Raw genomic sequence first — 22,002 nt, 5'->3', positions numbered from 1 at the left:
TATAGGCACCACATGTGCTTTACGCCAATCTTGTGGTACTGAGCCTGTGAAAATGGAGTCCTTGAATATTAAATATAATAGTTTGGCTATTACTGAGCTTAACTCCTTGAGAACTCTTGGATGTATGCCATCAGGGCCAGGTGCCTTATTTACTTTAATTTTTTCAAGCCGCTTATGAATTTCTTCCACAGTTAACCAATTGTTCATTAATATGGAGGTTGTGGCTTCCTCCTGTGGCACTACTATTGAACTTGATTCGTCCCTGGTAAACACAAAGGCAAATAATTTGTTTAATACCTCTGCTTTTTCCTTATCTCCAATAATCTGTCTACCCATCTCACACTGAAAGGGTCCTATTATGTTGAAAGTTTCTAATGAATGTCAAATTAAATAGGAAACATTTGTGCTAATCATTAGCATGAAAATAGTAGTTTATTGAACAGACATAAAAACAGAAATTACGTTTCAGTTAAAAAAATTGATTTTGCATTTTACCATTGCGATTAGACTTAGATAAAGGAACGTGATTCTACATGTTCCACTTACGCAAGTATTACACATTCAAGCAAAACCAATTGATAATTTTTCATTGAGAACAGTAAAGAAAAATGAACAATACCAAGGTTTGAAAATCAGTCAGTGATTCTATCAGAAGAATGCAGAATTCCCTGACAGACGATCTTGTATATTAATTACTTGAAATTGAGAGCTCCAATAACAAAATATACTGACTATCAGATCTGTTTGTTACACCACCTGTTATAATAATATCTATTGTACCAAACAGAGAAACAAGGTTTTTATAGTTGTACTAGATTCATGTTTCAAAATGTAATGCTCAAAATATACATTTGTCTTATAGTAAACACAGTACTTTTTGCATTGCCCTAAATGTGCAATCATTGGTTTCATGTGATAGTGGGGGGTTTGTAGAGAACTGGAATTTATAGAAGCCGTTAACATGTAGGTAATCTATTAATTAGCGAATTCCATTTAGCAGGACTGTCCATGTCCTGAGCCATGTTTTCCTTGGGAAACACTGCCAGTGCTACATCTGCTCTTGTGGTGGTGTCCACTTCCACCATAGTGTGATGCTCCAGTACTAGAGTGAAGCACAGCTGTAAGAAACAAGCAACGTGTTAGGGATGAAACATTTTAAAGGAAGAATTAACAAAGTATGATTTAGCCCTAAAATCTGAGCTAATGGTAGACATATATATTTAAAAAAAAAATATGAAGGAAAATAGGATGTACAATATTAACTTTTTAGTGTAAGGTGTTTATTTTGTATTCCTTTTTACTAAAGTAAGTCTGAATTGGTGTAATCTTCCCAGACATGCAGATCTGTGTCCAATGTAACAAAAAGGAATAATTAGTTTTGTATATTTGACTAAAGAGCGTACTCTTAAATTTGAAGATGTACAGTACTTCCAAAGAGCTTGAAAGAAAGAGTCAATAATGGAAATGTTAGTGTACATAATAGTATGTAGGAAATTAAATCTTATTGTCCAGCTTAATATTTGTTCAAGGACAGGAGATTAATAAAAGACATAAGAGTTTAAATCTGGAGAAAAAAACGATTTTAGATAACTAGACATCTTCCAGCAAAGTGGTTCCACTAGCAGTTACCATAACACCTCTATTCTTGTTATGCCTGTGATACTTTAGTTCTTTCTTGGTTTCAGTTTTAAATAGTTGGATTAGTATAAAAACACAAAAATGAATCACTCCTTTACTTACAGATGCTAACAGGACCTTCTCCACCCAGCCTGAAATAAAGATAGAACATTTTTTTAAAGTTGGTTTAGAATTTCAAAGTCACGTCTACGCATATAACTGCCTTATTTATAACATGTATGTTCGCTTCCTTCAATGTTCTGTATGACATTTTGTGTACCTTGTACGTAATTACATATATGTCACTGGTGAGCTGGAAGCTCTCTTTGTTTATTTAGTTAATTTTTTTTCTATAATTATTCAGATAGAAAGACATATATACATTGACAGTGTGTCTACATGCTGCATAATCTTCACTCACCTGCTCTCCTCTCCCTCTAGCAGTTTCCTGTAGGTGGCGATCTCTATATCCAAAGCCAGCTTCACATTCATCAGCTCCTGGTATTCACGCAGCTGGCGAGCCATGTCCTGCTTAGCTTTCTGCAGAGCATCCTCCAGCTCAGACAGTTTACACTTGGCATCTCTGACGGCCATCTCCCCACGTTCTTCAGCCTCAGTTATGGAACCTTCTAGTCTAGCGCGCTGGTAAAACACAAAGTAAATAAAAGATTCTTTCTTACACTAGGCATTAATAAATGTAACATTGTGCTAGGATTTTCACTATTTCCCATAGTTAGCAAATGGACAGACAACCAAATCCTCTTACAATACTTCCATTCTTCATTACAGACAGAGTAAATACAGTATGTACTTTAATATATATTTTGCAGTTAATGCTAACTTGTATATTAAGGAAATTATAATTGTTTGTTAATCTAGTAAGAATACATATTACACATGTATTAATTTTACCTGATCTTTCACACTCTCTATTTCTCCCTTAAGTCTCTGAATCAGACGGTTGAGCTCAGCAATCTCCTGCTTAGTGTTGCGCAGATTATCCCCATAACTGCCTGCAGTGGAGCGCAACTCCTCGAACTGAAGAGAAAAATCATGTGAGATTAGATTGAAGCTTGGGTGTGAAGCATCTAATTGTATCTAAAACCAAAAAGCTTGATTATCTTATATTTACACAATTATGGAGGATTCAGAAATGTGACAATATACAGTATTACAAGTAGTATAATGTGGATATTATATTTCAGTAGAGTACTATATAGCATGTGTATGTTATATATACGGGAAACTTCAGATAAGACTGTTTGAATCTGCTTTTAATAGACTCACCCTTGATTGGTACATGGCCTCTGCTTCAGCTCTGCTCCTGTTAGCAACATCCTCATATTGAGATCTGACCTCAGCAATGATGCCGTCCAGATCCAGGTCTCGGCTGTTATCCATGGAAACAAGGACTGATGTATCTGAGATCTGAGCTTGAAGCTGAGATATTTCCTGTAAAGTAGAAAAAACAGTGATATATGTGCTGATGACATACAGATACGTATGAAAAATGTACCTTCATTTTGAAACATAGATTTTCAAACACATAATTGTTCGACTGTCATTTGTTCCCCAAATCTGTACAAGAAATTTAATAGATAAAATTGCAAAAAAAAAATGTCTACATGTTGTAGCTGTTAGAAATGAAGTTCTAATCTTATAAAGAAATGTGAGTATCCATTTCATAGTATGTGGTATAAAATCATTATTTCTTATTTTAGGAAAGTGGTACCAGGTCTGTTGTTCAACAAACTAAAGAATAAGAAAATTAAGGAGCTCCATATTCATACCGCATCAAACAGAGCGCGCAGGAAGTTGATCTCATCAGACAGGGAGTCCGCCCTTGCTTGTAATTCAGCTTTGCTCATGAAAGCAGCATCAACTTCCTACAGGGAAGATACAAATAGATAATTATATTCATTCAATGTTAGGACTTATAATGCAATGCTTCTGAAATTAAAGCAGCATTTCATTCAAAATCTTAATAATTTACAAATGAGTTCTTTAGTATTAGATAATACCAAATTATTGACCCTCTATTAATGCCATTATTAGTCCCTTTTAATGCATTAAACTTCCCAAACATTTTGGAAACCACACATCTTTCTCTTTTGAAATAGGCAGTCATTCTGCGTGTCCCTCAGCCGGATCTTCACCGATCGATCATGGGAGAATGGATCAATCGGCAGCTTACATAATTGCCTTTTCAAAAATCTAAGGCTGCTGCATTCATTTAAAAAAAAAAATAAAGAAAAAACAGGCAAGAGGAAATGCTGCATTAAAGTTCTGAAAGAATTATATTACTGTTCCAAAGTTATATTTTGACCTTTATGAAAAAAGACAAATATTTGTACAGTTAATGACTTGACACTTACCCTCTTAAGCCCAACAAATTCATTCTCTGCAGCTGTGCGTCGGTTGACTTCCTCTTCATATCTGTTGTGTAAGAAAGTTTTATTAAGTGGTGTGATTGTAGGTTATTATATGGTTTTGATGGTATTTTGCAGTGTTTAGAGAACCAACATGTCTCCCGATTTACATACTTTCTTCTGAATTCTTCTACTGCTTCCTCCATATTCCTCCTTTCTGCATCCAGACGCGCTCTTTCACATCCCAGATTCTCCAGCTGTCTCCTGAGACTGCTAATGTAGGCTTCAAAGAGAGGTTCAATTTGAGATCTGGCAGTTCTTTGGTCTTGTAAAAAAGCCCATTTGGTCTCAAGCATTTTATTCTGTTGCTCTAAGAATCGCACCTAGGACAAATAAAAAAGTTAAACAAATAAACCATTGTTAAAATTGATACAACAGTTTGCAATACACAGTTTTTTTAAATAAAATGTCACATTGTACTTTTCCCTTCACAGTAAAAAGAGAGGAAACTGTAGTTGCATCTTAAAGAAATATGGAGTGCTGTTTTTGTATGTCCATAGGAAATGATGATGCCAAGAGACTGTTTAAATTATTTTTAATGTTATGAAAAATTGTATGTGACACAATAATATATGCTGTGTATGTATATATATATATATATATATATATATATATATATATATATATACAGTGCTACTGTATATAAAATAAGCAATTGAATATAAAGTGCATTATTATAACACAATAAGTGCAACTAAACTTATACAGTAGGAAAGGGAATATCTGTCACAGAGAACTTACAATCTAAGTAATATTTTAACTTTTTAGATAGTGTAAACAAATGTAAAGCTGTTAGACCAAAAATATATTTTCTATGCCATGTTTATTTGGTGATCGTTTTCCACATCTTGTTTGATGCAGGTTATTCAAGCCAGGGCATGGCATAGCCTCTTTTCCAGTATATAGGATGCTCAGCATGGTTACCTTACCTTGTCAATGAAGGAGGCAAACTGATTATTGAGACCCTTGATTTGGTTCTTCTCATCTGTCCTCATTCTCTGGATGTTTGGGTCAATTTCCAAATTGAGTGGGGCCAGGAGACTTTGGTTCACAGTAACATTAGTGATGCCTGCAGAGCAAGATGATCCCCCAAATCCATAGCCAGATCCACTGAAACCATGTCCACTACCATATCCTCCATATCCATGTCCACTTCCCACTGGTCGGCAACTTCCAACTGAGATCTTATGCCCCCCTGATCCATGACTATAGACACTTTTGCTTGCAAAACAAGGTAGTGCTTTATGACCCATGGACACTTTCTTTGAAGTGAATGAGCTCCCACTGTGTTTGCTGAAAGATGATAAACAAGCTGAGGAGGAGCTGAAATTCTTGTGTCCAGAGCCTGAGCTGCTATGTGTGGATTGATGAGATTGGTGAGACATGTTGCTTCTTCAAGAATCAGAAGGACAATGCGGTATTGGAGCTTACTGTGGAATGAGCCTTAATTAAGTCCTTCTGAGTTCCTAGCAGAGACTTACACCTTTTATATTCAAATCTAATGGTGTTGGCTACTTTGAAGTATATTAAGAGCCTATAATTGCCTCTTTAAAGCTTCAATTGCTAACATTATTACATCTCAATTCTCTTAGTTTAGTAGAAAATAAAGTATATAGTCCCTTGGTTCAGCTTGTTCAACGCTGGTGAGCAGTGTTGTAATATCTGCTTATTTTGTATTGAGTCAGATATATGATTATTGCTAGCCGCCTTTTTTGTCTGTGGTGATAGCATCTCTGTGATTCATTTTGCATGGTCTGGCATTATGCGTCTATTTTGATGACATACAGTATTGGGATCCCATGTTGTTAAATTCTCCACTTTGTATTGTAGTTGGTCTTTGTTGGGTTTGACATTCAGCTCTTGTTTTTTTTTATATAGCGTGATGCTAACTTTTTGTGTAGCTGCTATGATCATGTCATCCCCAATGATGTCGACTTCCTCATTATCTCCAAAGCTATCATGTTTTTTTCTTTGAAATGTGTCTCTTGCTGATATTATTGCAAATGGGAACTGGTTGAATTTGTTCACCAGCAGGGCCACTGACAGGGGGAGTGCAGGGACATCTGTACAGGGACAGGCGGTGAAGGGAGGCCCACCCCAGAAGTCTGAACCCAGATGTTAGTCCCAACTATTCTTTTTAATCTGCATGGGATGGCCCACCTCTTGGTGGACATGAAAGGACTCTGCACACCCCTCTCCACAGGCAGGGATTGGGGTGAAGAGAGAGAGAGAAGGATAAAGTATGAGAGAAAAGCAGGGACTTTGTGAGAGAGGGGGAGGGAGTGTGAAAGATAGGGGGAATGTGAGAGGGGGAGAGTTGGGGGAGAATGTAAGCGAGGGCAGATGGTGAGTGTGAGAGATAGAGGGTGAGAAAAAGTGTGTGTTTATGAGAAGGTTAAATGTGTAAGAGAGGGGGAAGTGTGAAAGAGAGCGCAGTGAAAGAGAGAGGGAGAGCGTGAGAAGGAGGGTGAGAGGGGGTATAATGTGAGGTGAAAGTGTGAGAGAGGGGTAAAGATTCAGAGAGGGAGGTGTGAGGGAGGGAGGGAGTGTGAAAGATAGGGGGAATGTGAGAGGGGGAGAGTTGGGGGAGAATGTAAGAGAGGGCAGATGGTGTGTGTGAGAGATAGAGGGTGAGAAAAAGTGTGTGTTTATGAGAAGGTTAAATGTGTAAGAGAGGGGGAAGTGTGAAAGAGAGCGCAGTGAAAGAGAGAGGGAGAGCGTGAGAAGGAGGGTGAGAGGGGGTATAATGTGAGGTGAAAGTGTGAGAGAGGGGTAAAGATTCAGAGAGGGAGGTGTGAGGGAGGGAGGGAGTGTGAGAGAGAGGGGGAGTGGGAGAAGGAGAGTGAGAGGGTGATAGTTTTAGAAGGGGAAGAGAGAAGAGGAGAGTGTGTGAGAGATGGGGAAGAGTATTAAAAAAAGTTTGTGAGAGAGAGAGAGAGAGAGAGAGAGAGAGAGAGAGAGAGGGGGTAAGTGGGTGAGATAAGGTGTGTGATAGAGCATAGGAAAGTGTGAGAGAGAGGTTTAGGAGAGAGTGAGAAGTGTGTGAGAAAGAGCTTTTAGAGAGGGGGAAAGTGTGAGTAGTTGAGTGTATGAGACAGCAGAAAGTGTGCGAGAAAGGTAATTGAGTAAAAGAGAGAAGGGGATGTGAGAAAGAGGGGGCTTGTATGAGTTTAGAGATAGGGGAAAGAGTGTGAGTGAGAGGGAGGGAAAGTGTCAGAGAGAGGGAGGGGTGTGTGGGAGGGAGGAGTGGAGAGAAAAAGTTAGAGAGAGGTGGGTTGTGAAAGAGTGTCAGTGAAAGACGGGGTGGGTGAAAGTGAAAGGGCGATAGTGTGAGAGATGGGATGAGTGTTCGGAATTGAGAAAGAGAGGGGGGAGTGGGAGGGAATTAAGTTAACACCTTGTTAAATGCTAACATGCCTCTTCAAAACTCAATACAGACATACCCCACATTAACGTACGCATGTATGTAAAGTGAAAATGTACTTAAAGTGAAGCACTACCTTTTTCCCACTTATCGATGCATGTACTGTACTGCAAACGTCATATACGTGCATAACTGATGTCAATAATGCATTTGTAACAGGCTCTATAGTTTCCCTGCTTGCGCACAGCTTTGGTACAGGTAGAGAGCCAGTATTGCTGTTCAGGACGTGCTGACAGGCGCATGCGTGAGCTGCCGTTTCCCTATTAGGCGATATGTCCTTACTCGCGAGTGTACTTATAGTGAGTGTCCTTAAACCGGGGTATGCCTGTACTACAATTTAAGCTTTTTTTTTTCGGACTGAAATGGGCATTACATTAAGTACACATATAGGGGCCTATGCAGAAAGGTCTGATAGTCAGTTATCGGTAGCTTATCGTCAAAAAAGCCTACTGCTATTCTGTAAGCTCCAAACTTTTGGCAATCCTAGACATTTTCGTCAATATTTTTTTCTGAAAAAAAATTCGCAAAACGCGCACCGATAATTCTAATGGCCACGAACGTCTTTTCGATGGTAATCGCCGCTGTAGAATTGAGATTTCTTCTCAGAATCGACTGACCAGAAAAAGTTGGCAAGAATGTGGTTAGAAGCTGCCTAGAAACAGCGAGACGGGACTTAGAAAAAAAATGCAACTGTCTGACATATTTTAAGCATGGACGCATTTGAGCGGAATCGCATTGCTTTTGATTTGTGATCCCGTGTTTTATGAAACTAGTAGTTGTAATAAATGTCACAGTTTATATTTTTGATATTATTGTGTCACCGTTGAAGTTTTGAAGGGGTTAATATATGGCTGGTTCATCTTTTGGTTAGATATCGGGTACATGAAGTTTAACATTCATCTGTGTTGCAGGATATTCTGTATAAATGTTTTAAAGATGCAGTTAAAACAATATCCTACATGTATGTAAATATGAATAATTCATGTATGTAAGGGTTAAGTTGCTCCGCGCTAGTGTGTATACTGTAAGGGATCCCTCTTGCAGCCTTCAGTCTGGGGGGGGGGGTTCCACACGTCCCCTATAAAAGTGAGCTCCCACGAGGGGGGCTCACAGACAGAGAAAACAATAGGCAGACAGGCGCACTGAGGGGTATGAACAATTTATTAATCTAAGACAGTGGGCAGGTATCCACTGATACAAAATAAAAACAGCAATAAATCAAGATATAACAAAAAAACGTAATAAAAGTGGGACTGGTATTACACCAGTATGATCGATGTGGAGTAGGGGGTAACCACAGGATCTAGCTAAAAACTACAGAAAGTGTCCGGACCAATCTGAGTACTTACCCTGCTAGAAACAAGGGGACCGGCTTCCACCGGCTGCAAGAACTCCACAGGAACTGCCACCACGTGACCTCTACGCGTTTCGCACGTAGTGCTTCATCAGGAGAACACGTGATAGCGCTGTCCCCGGAGTTAAAGTGCAGAGCAGCAGCCAATGGGTTTAGTGTAATTAGAGAAAGTAGCAACAAATGTGAGCCCAAACGAGTGTAAATGGAGTTCCCTGCAGCATGTATAGAGATGTAACTACTTAAAAGCACATTTCAGATTGGAGCAATGTTTAACAAGTCCCAAACAAATTAATCAGGCCATAAATTATTTATATAAATTTAAAAGTATAATAATGTATAAAACATTATTTAAGTGACAGCCCCTTCCTCTTCTGATTGGCTCTGCCTTTTGATCCACGGCCTCTCTCTATCAGTGCATAAATTGTATAGATTAACTGCCCACTCCTATTATATATATGGACTACATTTCCCCAAATGTATATCCAATACCCAAAAATTAAAAATCATATTAAAGGATCAATTACTGGATAAATGATCATTGTGTAATGTAACTAATCATTTGTCATTGTGCATATTGTATTCATCACATAGCTACTTAAACCAATCAATTGCACACTTGCTTCGAAGTAGAGATGGCAGGGCAGATATGTAGATGGAGAAAGAGTTGAGACATATTATGATGAGAAGGAGAAGACTGGCTTTGGAGGAGAGAGAGAGGAGAGGAGGAGAGGAGGAGTGGAGGAGAGAGGAGTGGAGGAGAGAGGAGTGGAGGAGAGCGGATTGAAGGAGAGCGGATTGAAGGAGAGCGGATTGAAGGAGAGTGGATTGTAGGAGAGGAGTGGAGGAGAGAGGAGTGGAGGAGAGAGGAGTGGATGAGAGAGTAGAGAGGAGAGTACAGAGGAGACAGGTCGTGCCCCGGCCACATTTATTCTGTGAACATACAGTTTTGGAGGGGTTTAGTGAGGTGGAAATTATTAGCCAATATCGCTTGAGTTCAGAAGCAATCTTAGCTCTTTATGCAGAGTTAAAAGATGATTTAGATTCCATAACAGGCAGTGGTCATGCAGTCCCTGGCCTTGCTAAAATACTGTGCTCATTACATTTTCTGGCTTCTGTGTCTTTTCAGACAACTGTGGGCATAGTAGGCGGGTTCTCGCAGTCGGCATTTTTGCGGGCCTTTACCAAGTTTCTATGTGCACTGACTAGATGTGGTAGGAATTATATACATTTTCCTAGAGAGCAAACAGAGTGGCTGGAACTCAGGAAAGGCTTTTACACCATAGCCGGGCTACCATGCGTGATGGGTGCAATAGATTGCACACATGTTGCTCTCACCTTGCCGACCGTAGATGAGCATGTGTACTGTAACAGGAAACACTTTCACTCCATCAATGTGCAGCTCGTATGGGATGTCAACATGAGAAATCTGAATGTGATAGCCAGATTCCCAGGTTCAAGCCACGATTCCTCTATTCTGATCAATTCATCAGTCTTCCATACTTTTGAAACTGGGTATTTTTTTAACATGGTTGGCTGGTGGGTAAGTACAAATAATATAATGAAGCGTTAACATTTCGTATTTTTCATGTGTATGTTTTTGATGCATAGTATTGATATTACGTACACATATACCTGTAGCTCTACTCACATGTATAATATAACACACTTTAACCTACATGTTATAATTTTGGCAACTGTGTTTACTATACAAATGTATATGTTAATACATTTTTCATATATAGAGCCACCACACATTTTCTTTAAAATTCTACAGTTATGCGTTACAGAAGATGACGCATATTTAGTGGCTACATATATTACCTAAACTCATGGGAATTATTACAGCCTATACTATGAATATGTAATAAGCCATTAGGAAATTCCTAATTAATGTATTAAAATAGATCTGTATGTTGTATGACCCTCTTAAATATGTATAAATACTTCTCATCTGATATTTTTTCATAAATTCTTTAATGTTTGAGGGCAATCACAATACATATTGATTAACATTATAACATTGTAGTACAGGGCATTCATTGCTTTGGTATGAGACATTCAGCCACTTATACCTTTTTAAATGAATAATTGGATAAGTAATAATTGTTTTTACGGGTGCATTCTACAATCACAGTAAAACGTAATATCTTTTGTGTGTCTCAGTCGTGTTTTATCTGTTTTTGAGCAAACCCATTTACTGTACAATACATTCAAATAAAAACAAAACTTTTCTTATGTTGTAGGATTATTACATAGTTACATAGTAGATGAGGTTGAAAACAGACGTACGTCCATCAACTTCAACCTATGATAAATTTAGACGACAGATATTTTATCCTATATCTATACTTACTTATTGATCCAGAGGAAGGCAAACAAAAAACCCCAGAGTCATATCATCCAATGATATCTCATAAGTTGAAAAATAAATTCCTTCCTGACTCCAAGAATTGGCAATCGGATTAATCCCTGGATCAACATCCTTCCCATGTATACTTATTTGGTTTATCCCTGTATACCTTTCCTTTCTAAAAAAAAGTCCAACCTTTTTTTGAATAAATCTATTGTATCTGCCATCACAGTCTCCATGGGTAATGAATTCCACATTTTAACTGCCCTTACTGTAAAGAACCCTTTCCTTTCTTGCTGGTGAAATCACCTTTCCTCCAACCTAAAGGGATGCCCCAGAGTCCTTTGTACTGCCCATGGGATGAATAGTTATTTTGAAAGCTCTTTGTATTGTCCCCGAATATATTTGTATATAGTTATCCTATCCCCTCTTAGACGCCTCTTTTCTAATGAAAATAAATCTAATTTAGCTAGCCTCTCCTCATAAGTTAGATTGCCCACCCCTTTATTAATTTGGTGGCTCTTCTCTGCACTCTCTCTAGTTCCATAATGTTTTTTCGAAGGATTGGTGCCCAAAATTGTACTCCATATTCAAGGTGTGGTCCTACTAATGCTTTGTAAAGGGGCATAATTATGTTTACTTCACTTCCATCCATTGCCCATTTAATGCAAGATAAGATCTTGTTTGCCTTTGCAGCTACTGCATGACTTTGGGCACTATTGCTAAGCCTGCTGTCTACAAGCACTTCTAATTCCTTCTCCATCAAGGATTCCCCCAATTTATCCCCATTTAATTTGTAAATCGTCCTTATATTCTTGCATCCCAAATGCATAACCTTACTTTTATCGGTATTAAACCTCATCTGCCATTTACCTGTCCATATTTCCAGTCTCTCCAAGTCCTTCTGAAGAGAATTTACATCCTGCTCTGATTCTACTACCTTACACAATTTAGTATCATCAGCAAAGATGGAGACTTTGCTCTCGATCCAAACCTCAAGGTCATTAATAAACAAGTTAAAAAGCATGGGTCCTAGTACCGATCCCTGGGGTACTCCACTCACGACTTTAGCCCAACCTGAAAAAGTTCCATTTATGACAACCCTCTGTTGTCTGTCCTTTAACCAGATTTCAATCCAGGTGCATATATTATTACTGAGTCCAATGTTCTTTATTTTGTACACCAACCTCTTGTGTGAAACCGTATCAAAAGCCTTTGCAAAATGTAAGTAGACCACATCAACTGCACTACCCTGGTCTAAATTCCTACTTACCTCCTCAAAGAAACAAATAAGGTTAGTTTGGCATGATCTATCCTTCTTAAATCCATGCTGACTATTACTAATAATTTTGTTTTCCATTAGGTATTCCTGAATATGATCCCGTATTAAACCTTCAAGTAGTTTCCCCACTATTGAAGTCAGGCTTACAGGTCTGTAATTCCCCGGTTGTGATCTAGCTCCCTTTTTAAATATAGGCACCACATGTGCTTTACGCCAATCTTGTGGTACTGAGCCTGTGAAAATGGAGTAATTGAATATTAAATATAATGGTTTGGCTGTAACTGAGCTTAACTCCTTCAGAACTCTTGGATGTATGCCATCGGGGCCAGATGCTTTATTTACTTTAATTTTTTCAAGCCGCTTATGAATTTCTTCCACAGTTAACCAATTGTTCATTAATATGGAGGTTGTGGCTTCCTCCTGTGGCACTACTATTGAACTTGATTCGTCCCTGGTAAACACAGAGGCAAATAATTTGTTTAATACCTCTGCTTTTTCCTTATCTCCAATAATCTGTCTACCCATCTCACACTGAAAGGGTCCTATATTTTCTTTTCTCATTTTTTTAGTACTCATTAGTACTATTCGGAATTATTATGTTGAAAGTTTCTAATGAATATCAAATTAAATAGGAAACATTTGTGCTAATCCTTAGCATGAAAATAGTCGTTTATTGAAAAGACATAAAAACAGAAATTACGTTTCAGTTAAAAAAATTGATTTTGCATTTTACCATTGCGATTAGACTTAGATAAAGGAACGTGATTCTACATGTTCCACTTACGCAAGTTTACACATTCAAGCAAAACCAATTGATAATTTTTCATTGAGAACAGTAAAGAAAAATGAACAATACCAAGGTTTGAAAATCAGTCAGTGATTCTACCAGAGGAATGCAGAATTCCCTGACAGACGATCTTGTATATAAATTACTTCAAATTGAGAGCTCAATAACAAAATATACTGACTATCAGATCTGTTTGTTACACCACCTGTTATAATAATATTTATTGTACCAAACAGAGAAACCAGGTTTTTATAGTTGTACTAGATTCATGTTTCAAAATGTAATGCTCAAAATATACATTTGTCTTATAGTAAACACAGTACTTTTTGCATTACCCTAGATGTGCAATCATTGGTTTAATGTGATAGTGGGGGGTTTGTAGAGAACTGGAATTTATAGAAGCCGTTAACATGAAGGTAATCTATTAATTAGCGAATTCCATTTTAGCAGGACTGTCCATGTCCTGAGCCATGTTTTCCTTTGGAAACACTGCCAGTGCTACATCTGCTCTTGTGGTAGTGTCCACTTCCCCCATAGTGTGATGCTCCAGTACTAGAGTGAAGTACAGCTGTAAAGAAACAAGCAACGTGTTAAGGATGAAACATTTTAAAGGAAGAATTAACCAAGTATGATTTAGCCCTAACATCTTAGCTAATTTTTAACATGTATTTTAATATCGATAAATTGAAGTGTCCTGTCCTCCTTTATCTTCCCAATAAGCAATGGTAGGCATTTATATATAAAAAAAAAAAAACAGGAAGGAAAATAGGATTTACAGTATTAACTTTTTAGTGTAAGGTGTTTATTTTGTATTCCTTTTTACTTAATTAATTCTGAGTTGGTGTAATCTTCCCAGGCATGCAGAACTGTGTCCAATGTAACAAAAAGGAATAATTAGTTTTGTATATTTGACTAAATAGCATACTCTTAAATTTGTAGATGTACAGTACTTCCAAAGAGCTTGAAAGAAAGAGTCAATAATGGAAATGTTAGTGTACATAATAGTATGTAGGAAATTAAATCTTATTGTCCAGCTTAATATTTGTTCAAGGACAGGAGATTAATAAAAGACAAAAGAGTTTAAATCTGGAGAAAAAAACGATTTTAGATAACTAGACATCTTCCAGCAAAGTGGTTCCACTAGCAGCTACCGTAACACCTCTATTCTTGTTATGCCTGTGATACTTTAGTTCTTTCTTGGTTTCAGTTTTAAATAGTTGGATTAGTATAAAAACACAAAAATGAATCACTCCTTTACTTACAGATGCTAACAGGACCTTCTCCACCCAGCCTGAAATAAAGATAGAACATTTTTTTAAAGTTGGTTTAGAATTTCAAAGTCACGTCTACACATATAACTGCATTATTTATAACATGTATGTTCGCTTCCTTCAATGTACTGTTCGACATTTTGTGTACCTTGTACGTAATGACATATATGTCACTGGTGAGCTGGAAGCTCTCTTTGTTTATTTAGTTTATTTTTTTCTATAATTATTCAGATAGAAAGACATATATACATTGACAGTGTGTCTACATGCTGCATAATCTTCACTCACCTGCTCTCCTCTCCCTCCAGCAGTTTCCTATAGGTGGCGATCTCAATATCCAGAGCTAGCTTCACATTCATCAGCTCCTGGTATTCACGCAGCTGGCGAGCCATGTCCTGCTTAGCTTTCTGCAGAGCATCCTCCAGCTCAGTCAGTTTACACTTGGCATCTCTGACGGCCATCTCCCCACGTTCCTCCGCCTCAGTTATGGCACCTTCTAGTCTAGCGCGCTGTAAAGCACAAAGTAAATAAAAGATTCTTTCTTACACTATACATTAATACATGTAACATTGTGCTAGGATTTTCACTATTTCACATTGTTAACTAATGGACAAACAGACAAATCCTCTTATAATACTTCCATTCTTCATTTCAGACAGAGTAAATATGTACTGTAATATATACTTTACAGTAAATGTTATCTTGTATATTAAGGAAGTTATCATTGTTTGTTAAACTAGTAAGATTACATATTACACATGTATTAATTTTACCTGATCTTTCACACTCTCTATTTCTCCCTTAAGTCTCTGAATCAGACGGTTGAGCTCAGCAATCTCCTGCTTAGTGTTGCGCAGATTATCCCCATAACTGCCTGCAGTGGAGCGCAGCTCCTCGTACTGAAGAGAAAAACCATGTGAGAGTACATTGAAGCATTGGTGTGAAGCATCTAATTGTATCTAAAACCAAATAGCTTGATGATCTTATATTTACACAATTATGGAGGATTCAGAAGTGTGACAATGTACAGTATTACAATTAGTATAATGTGGATATTATATTTCAGTAGAGTACTATTTAGCATGTGTATGTTATATATACGTGAAACTTCAGATAAGACAGTTTGAATCTGCTTTTAATAGACTCACCCTTGATTGGTACATGGCCTCTGCTTCAGCTCTGCTCCTGTTAGCAACATCCTCATATTGAGATCTGACCTCAGCAATGATGCCATTCAGATCCAGGTCTCGGCTGTTATCCATGGAAACAAGGACTGATGTATCTGAGATCTGAGCTTGAAGCTGAGATATTTCCTGTAAAGTAGAGAAAACAGTGATATATGTGCTGATGACATACAGATACGTATGAAAAATGTACCTTCATTTTGAAACATAGATTTTCAAACACATAATTGTTCGACTGTCATTTGTTCCCCAAATCTGTACAAGAAATTTAATAGATAAAATTGCAACAAAAAAATGTCTACATGTTGTAGCTGTTAGAAATTAAGTTCTAATCTTATAAAGAAATGGGAGTATCCATTTCATAGTATGTGGTGTAAAATCATTATTCCTTATTTTAGGAAAATGGTACCAGGTCTGTTGTTCAACAAATTAAAGAATAAAATGATTAAGGAGCTCCATATTCATACCGCATCAAACAGAGCTCGCAGGAAGTTGATTTCATCAGACAGGGAGTCCGCCCTTGCTTGTAATTCGGCTTTGCTCATGAAAGCAGCATCAACTTCCTACAGGGAAGATACAAATAGATAAGTATATTCATTCAATGTTAGGTCTTATAAGGCAATGCTTCTGAAATTAAAGCAGCATTTCATTCACAATCTTAATAATAAACAAATGAGTTCTATAGTATTAGATAATACCAAATTATTGACCCTCTATTAATGCCATTATTAGTCCCTTTTAATGCTAAACTTCCTTGGGTTGCTATAGCAAACATTTTGGAAACCAAAACATCTTTCTCTTTTGAAATAGGCAGTCATTCTGCGTGTCCATAAGCCGGATTTTCACCGATCGATCATGGGAGAATGGATCAATCGGCGGCTTACATAATTGCCTTTCCAAAAATCTAAGGCTGCTGCATTCATTTTAAAAAAAAGAAAGAAAAAACATGCAAGAGGAAATGCTGCATTAAAGTTCTGAAACAATTATATTACTGATCCAAAGTTAAGGGACCTATGCAGAGAGCAGCGAATTTAAAAATTGGCGAGGGTAATAAAAAGTAGCTTTTTTGGAGAGTTTTATTCTCCATATGCAGAAATGTGCGAATTCTGCAATTTATAGCATGAATGCGTGTGGCGAGTTTAAAATGGAGAGATGCGCGCTGCAGAAATGTGTAAAAAAAAATCGCGCATTTTTTTTTCCCTTTCCTATGGCCGGCGAGCTCCAGCTTCTTGCCAACTTTTCTTGGCGGAGCAAATTGTAGAAAATCGCGCCATTTTATTGGCGCGAACAGCCGCTAGATGCCGTTCGTGCCTCTCTGAATTAGGATATTTTTAAAACTGGCGAGATGTAGGTTCTTGCCAGCCGCGCGGCGAGATTTTCAAATAGAAAATGCTGGTTTTTGCGCGATTTTCTCTGAAAGATGGCGAGATTTTAAATAGCGCTGCTCTCTGCATGAGGCCCTATATTTTGACCTTTATGAAAAAAGACAAACATTTGTACAGTTAATGACTTGACACTTACCCTCTTAAGCCCAACAAATTCATTCTCTGCAGCTGTGCGTCGGTTGACTTCCTCTTCATATCTGTTGTGTAAGAAAGTTTTATTAAGTGGTGTGATTGTAGGTTATTATATGGTTTTGATGGTATTTTGCAGTGTTTAGAGAATTAACATGTCTCCCGATTTACATACTTTCTTCTGAATTCTTCCACTGCTTCCTCCATATTCCTCCTTTCTGCATCCAGACGCGCTCTTTCACATCCCAGATTCTCCAGCTGTCTCCTGAGACTGCTAATGTAGGCTTCAAAGAGAGGTTCAATTTGAGATCTGGCAGTTCTTTGGTCTTGTAAAAGAGACCACTTGGTCTCAAGCATTTTATTCTGTTGCTCTAAGAATCGCACCTGGGACAAAAAAAAAAGTTAAACAAATAAACCATTGTTAAAATTGATACAAGGGTTTGCCATACCGTTTTTATAAATAAAATGTTGTCACATTGTACTTTTCCCTTCACAGTAAAAAGAAAGGAAACTGTAGTTGCATCTTAAAGAAATATGGAGTGCTCTTTTTGTATGTCCATAGGAAATGATGACGCCAAGAGACTGTTTAAATTATTTTTAATGTTATGAAAAATTGTATGTGGCACAATAATATATGCTGTGTGTGTATATATATATATAGTGCTACTGTATATAAAATAAGAAATTCAATATGAAGTGCATTATTATAACACAATAAGTGCAACTAAACTTATGCAGTAGGAATGGGAATTTATGTCACAGAGAGCTTACAATCTAAGTAATATTTTAACTTTTTAGATAGTGTAAACAAATGTAAAGCTGTTAGACCAAAAATTTATTTTCTATGCCATGTTTATTTGGTGATCTTTTCCACATCTTGTTTGATGCAGGTTATTCAAGCCAGGGCATGGCATAGCCTCTTTTCCAGGATATAGGATGCTCAGCATGGTTACCTTACCTTGTCAATGAAGGAGGCAAACTGATTATTGAGACCCTTGATTTGGTTCTTCTCATCTGTCCTCATTCTCTGGATGTTTGGGTCAATTTCCAAATTGAGTGGGGCCAGGAGACTTTGGTTCACAGTAACATTAGTGATGCCTGCAGAGCAAGATGATCCCCCAAATCCATAGCCAGATCCACTGAAACCATGTCCACTACCATATCCTCCACAACCATGTCCACTTCCCACTGGTCGACAACTTCCAACTGAGATCTTATGTCCCCCTGATCCATGACTATAGACACTTTTGCTTGCAAAACAAGGTAGTGCTTTGTGACCCATGGATACTTTCTTTGAAGTGAATGAGCTCCCACTGTGTTTGCTGAAAGATGATAAACAAGCTGAGGAGGAGCTGAAATTCTTGTGCCCAGAGCCTGAGCTGCTATGTGTGGATTGATGAGATTGGTGAGACATGTTGCTTCTTCAAGAATCAGAAGGACAATGCGGTATTGGAGCTTACTGTGGAGTGAGCCTTAAGTAAGTCCTTCTGAGTTCCTTGCAGAGACTTACCCCTTTTATATTCACATCTAATAGCGTTGGCTACTTTGAAGTATATTAAGAGCCTATAATTGTCTCTTTAAAGCTTCAATTGCTAACATTATTACATCTCAATTCTCCTAGTTTAGTAGAAAATAAAGTATATAGTCCCTTGGTTGAGCTTGTTCAACGATGGTGGGCAGTGTTGTAATATCTGCTTATTTTGTATTGAGTCAGATATATGATTATTGCTAGCCGCCTTTTTTGTCTGTGGTGATAGCATCTCTGTGATTCATTCTGTATGGTCTGGCATTATGCGTCTATTTTGATGACATACAGTATTGGGATCCCATGTTTTTAAATTCTCCACTTTGTATTGTAGTTGGTCTTTGTTGGGTTTGACATTCAGCTCTTGTTTTTTTTTATATAGTGTGATGCTAACTTTTTGTGTAACTGCTATGATCATGTCATCCCCAATGATGTCAACTTCCTCATTATCTCCAAAGCTGTCATGTTTTTTTCTTTGAAATTTGTCTCTTGCTGATATTATTGCAAATGGGAACTGGTGGAATTTGATCAGACCACCAGTGTGTTGAAAGTATTGTCCAGATTTATCTGCCAATAACCATCTTTTTCATCAAGTATTTTAAGTAGCTTCTGTCCCACCAGCAGGGCCACTGACAGGGGGAGTGCAGGGACATCTGTAAAGGGACAGGCGGTGAAGGGGGGCCCACCCCAGAAGTCTGAAACCAGATGTTAGTCCCAACTATTCTTTTTAATCTGCATGGGATGGCCCACCTCTTGGTGGACATGAAAGGACTCTGCACACCCCTCTCCACAGGCAGGGATTGGGGTGAAGAGAGAGAGAAGGATAAAGTATGAGAGAAAAGCAGGGGGTTTGTGAGAGAGGAGTAGGGAGTGTGAAAGATAGGGGAAATGTGAGAGGGGGAGAGTGGGGGGAGAATGTAAGAGAGGGCAGATGGTGTGTGTGAGAGAGAGAGGGTAAGATAAAAAGAGTATGTGTATGAGAAGGTTAAATGTGTAAGAGATGGGGGGGTGAAAGAGAGGGCAGTGGAAGAGAGAGGGGGAGCGTGAGAAGGAGGGTGAGAGGGTGTATAATGTGAGATGAAATTGAGAGAGAGGGGTAAAGTTTCAGAGAGGGAGGTGTGAGGGAGAGGTTCATTTAGAAAGCCAGAGGAGTGTAAAAGGAGAGAGAGAGAGAGAGAGAGACAGAGAGAGAGTGAGAAAGAGAGAGAGAGAGTGACACTGGGAGAAAGGGAATTATGTGAAAGAGAGGGGTTTGATAATGGTAGAGGAGAGATAGTATAAGAGTGGGAAGTTAGCTAGAAAGGGGGAGAGTATGATAGCAAGAGGAGGGAGTGTGAGAGTGAGGGGAGGTGTGAGAAGGAGAGTGAGAGGGGGATAGTTTTAGAAGGGGGAAGAGGGATGAGGAGTGTGTGAGAGATAAGGGAGGAATATTAAAAAGATAGATTGAGAGAGAGAGAGAGAGAGAGAGAGAGAGAGAGAGAGAGAGAGAGAGAGAGAGAGAGAGAGAGAGAGAGGGGGGTAAGTGGGTGAGATAAGGTGTGTGTGATAGAGCATAGGAAAGTGTGGGAGAGGGGTTTTGGAGAGAGTGAGAAGTGTGTGAGAGAGAGAGCTTTGAGAGAGGGGGAAAGTGTGAGTAGGTGAGTGTATGAGACAGCAGGAAGTGTGAGAGAAAGGTAAGGGAGTGAAAGAGAGACGGGGGTTTGAGAAAGAGGGGGCTGGTATGAGTTTAGAGATAGGGGAAAGTGTGTGAGTGAGGGGGAGGGAAAGTGTTAGAGAGAGGGAGGTGTGTGTGAGAGGGAGGGAGGAGTGTGAGAGAAAAAGTTAGAGAGAGGTGGGTTGTGAGAGAGAGAATGTCAGTGAAAGACGGGGTGGGTGAAAGTGAAAGGGCGACAGTGTGAGAGATGGGATGAGTGTGCAGAATTGAGAAAGAGAGGGGGGAGTGGGAGGGAATTAAGTTAACACCTTGTTAAATGCTAACATGTCTCTTCAAAGCTCAATCTACAATTTAAGCTTTTTTTCTGACTGAAATTGGCATTGCATTAAGTACAGATTTAGGGGCCTATGCAGAAAGGTCCGATAAGTCAGTTATCGGCAGCTTATCGTCAAAAAAGCCTACTGCTATTCTGTAAGCTCCGTAATGTTGTCAATCATAGACATTTTCGTCAATATTTTTTTCTGGAAAAAAAAATTCGCAAAACGCGCACCGATAATTCTAATGGCCACGAACATCTTTTCGATGGTAATCGCCGCAGTAGAATTGAGATTTCTTCTCAGAATCGCCACACCAGAAAAAGTTGGCAAGAAGGTGGTTAGAAGCTGCCGAGAAACGGCAAGACGGGACTTAGAATAAAAATGCAACTAGTAGTTGTAATAAATGTCACAGTTTATATTTTTGATATTATTGTGTCACCGCTGAAGTTTCAAAGGGGTTAATATATGGCTGGTTCATCTTTTGGTTAGATATCGGGTACATGAATTTGAACATTCATCCGTGTTGCAGGATAGTTATATTTAAATGTTTTAAAGATGCAGTTAAAACAATATCCTACATGTGTGTAAATATGGATAATTTTTGTATGTGTTTAAAAAATCAAAATAAAATACAACAAATTAATCAGGCCATAAATTATTTTATAAATTTAAAAGTATAATAATGTATAAAACATTATTTAAGTGACAGCCCCTTCCTCTTCTGATTGGCTCTGCCTTTTGATCCCTGGCCTCTCTCTATCAGTGCATAAATTGTATAGCTTAAATGCCCACTCCTATTATATTTATGGACTACATTTCCCCAAATGCATATCTAATACCCCAAAATTAAAAATCATATTAAGCGATCAATTACTGATAAATGATCGATGTGTAACGTAACTAATCACTTGTCATTGTGCATATTGTATTTTTGCACATATTTAATTTTAGAAATGTGAATATTGTTTCAATAAACCTCACATTTATCTGCAGCTTTAACAGATGTAAATAAGTATAGTGACAGAGTTGAAAAATGGTGTGATGGGTTATATACATTTACACTTTTAAGAATCGTGTCCAACCTATTTAATAACAGTTTACCAATGTTAATGATGAATATTTTGTATATTTATATAGTCAATACCATTATTATTTTTCCCGAAGAAAGTCATTTTTTTTTATTGTTACCATAAATGTCAGAATATTTGAATGTAAATGTGTGGTGTGGTAATGTTTGTTTAAAGTTCAAATGGCTTCATAGAGTTTCTAACAATTTGTTTTAACGGCTAATTGG

The 22,002-nt window shown here is 38.0% G+C and overlaps 2 protein-coding genes across 2 annotated transcripts; both read right to left on the bottom strand.

Annotated features, from left to right (window-relative positions):
* Positions 1 to 425: 425 nt before the first annotated feature.
* LOC142490080 (keratin, type II cytoskeletal cochleal-like) lies at positions 426 to 5,490 on the bottom strand. Its single transcript, XM_075591873.1, has 9 exons — positions 4,976 to 5,490; positions 4,161 to 4,369; positions 3,993 to 4,053; positions 3,408 to 3,503; positions 2,905 to 3,069; positions 2,530 to 2,655; positions 2,039 to 2,259; positions 1,741 to 1,769; positions 426 to 1,118 (listed from the first exon to the last, which is right to left on the bottom strand). The coding sequence occupies exons 1-9, from the start codon at positions 5,429 to 5,431 to the stop codon at positions 994 to 996; spliced, it is 1,488 nt and encodes a 495-aa protein (XP_075447988.1). The 5' UTR covers positions 5,432 to 5,490; the 3' UTR covers positions 426 to 993.
* A 7,639-nt stretch (positions 5,491 to 13,129) lies between these two features.
* On the bottom strand, positions 13,130 to 18,688 carry LOC142490079 (keratin, type II cytoskeletal cochleal-like). Its single transcript, XM_075591872.1, has 9 exons — positions 18,171 to 18,688; positions 17,388 to 17,596; positions 17,220 to 17,280; positions 16,166 to 16,261; positions 15,663 to 15,827; positions 15,288 to 15,413; positions 14,803 to 15,023; positions 14,506 to 14,534; positions 13,130 to 13,811 (listed from the first exon to the last, which is right to left on the bottom strand). The coding sequence occupies exons 1-9, from the start codon at positions 18,624 to 18,626 to the stop codon at positions 13,687 to 13,689; spliced, it is 1,488 nt and encodes a 495-aa protein (XP_075447987.1). The 5' UTR covers positions 18,627 to 18,688; the 3' UTR covers positions 13,130 to 13,686.
* Positions 18,689 to 22,002: the final 3,314 nt, after the last annotated feature.

Source organism: Ascaphus truei, chromosome 3, assembly GCF_040206685.1.
Source record: "Ascaphus truei isolate aAscTru1 chromosome 3, aAscTru1.hap1, whole genome shotgun sequence".
In the NCBI taxonomy this organism is placed as follows: domain Eukaryota; kingdom Metazoa; phylum Chordata; class Amphibia; order Anura; family Ascaphidae; genus Ascaphus; species Ascaphus truei.
Note: the sequence above shows the minus strand (reverse complement) of the source record. Positions and strands in the feature narration are given on the sequence as shown.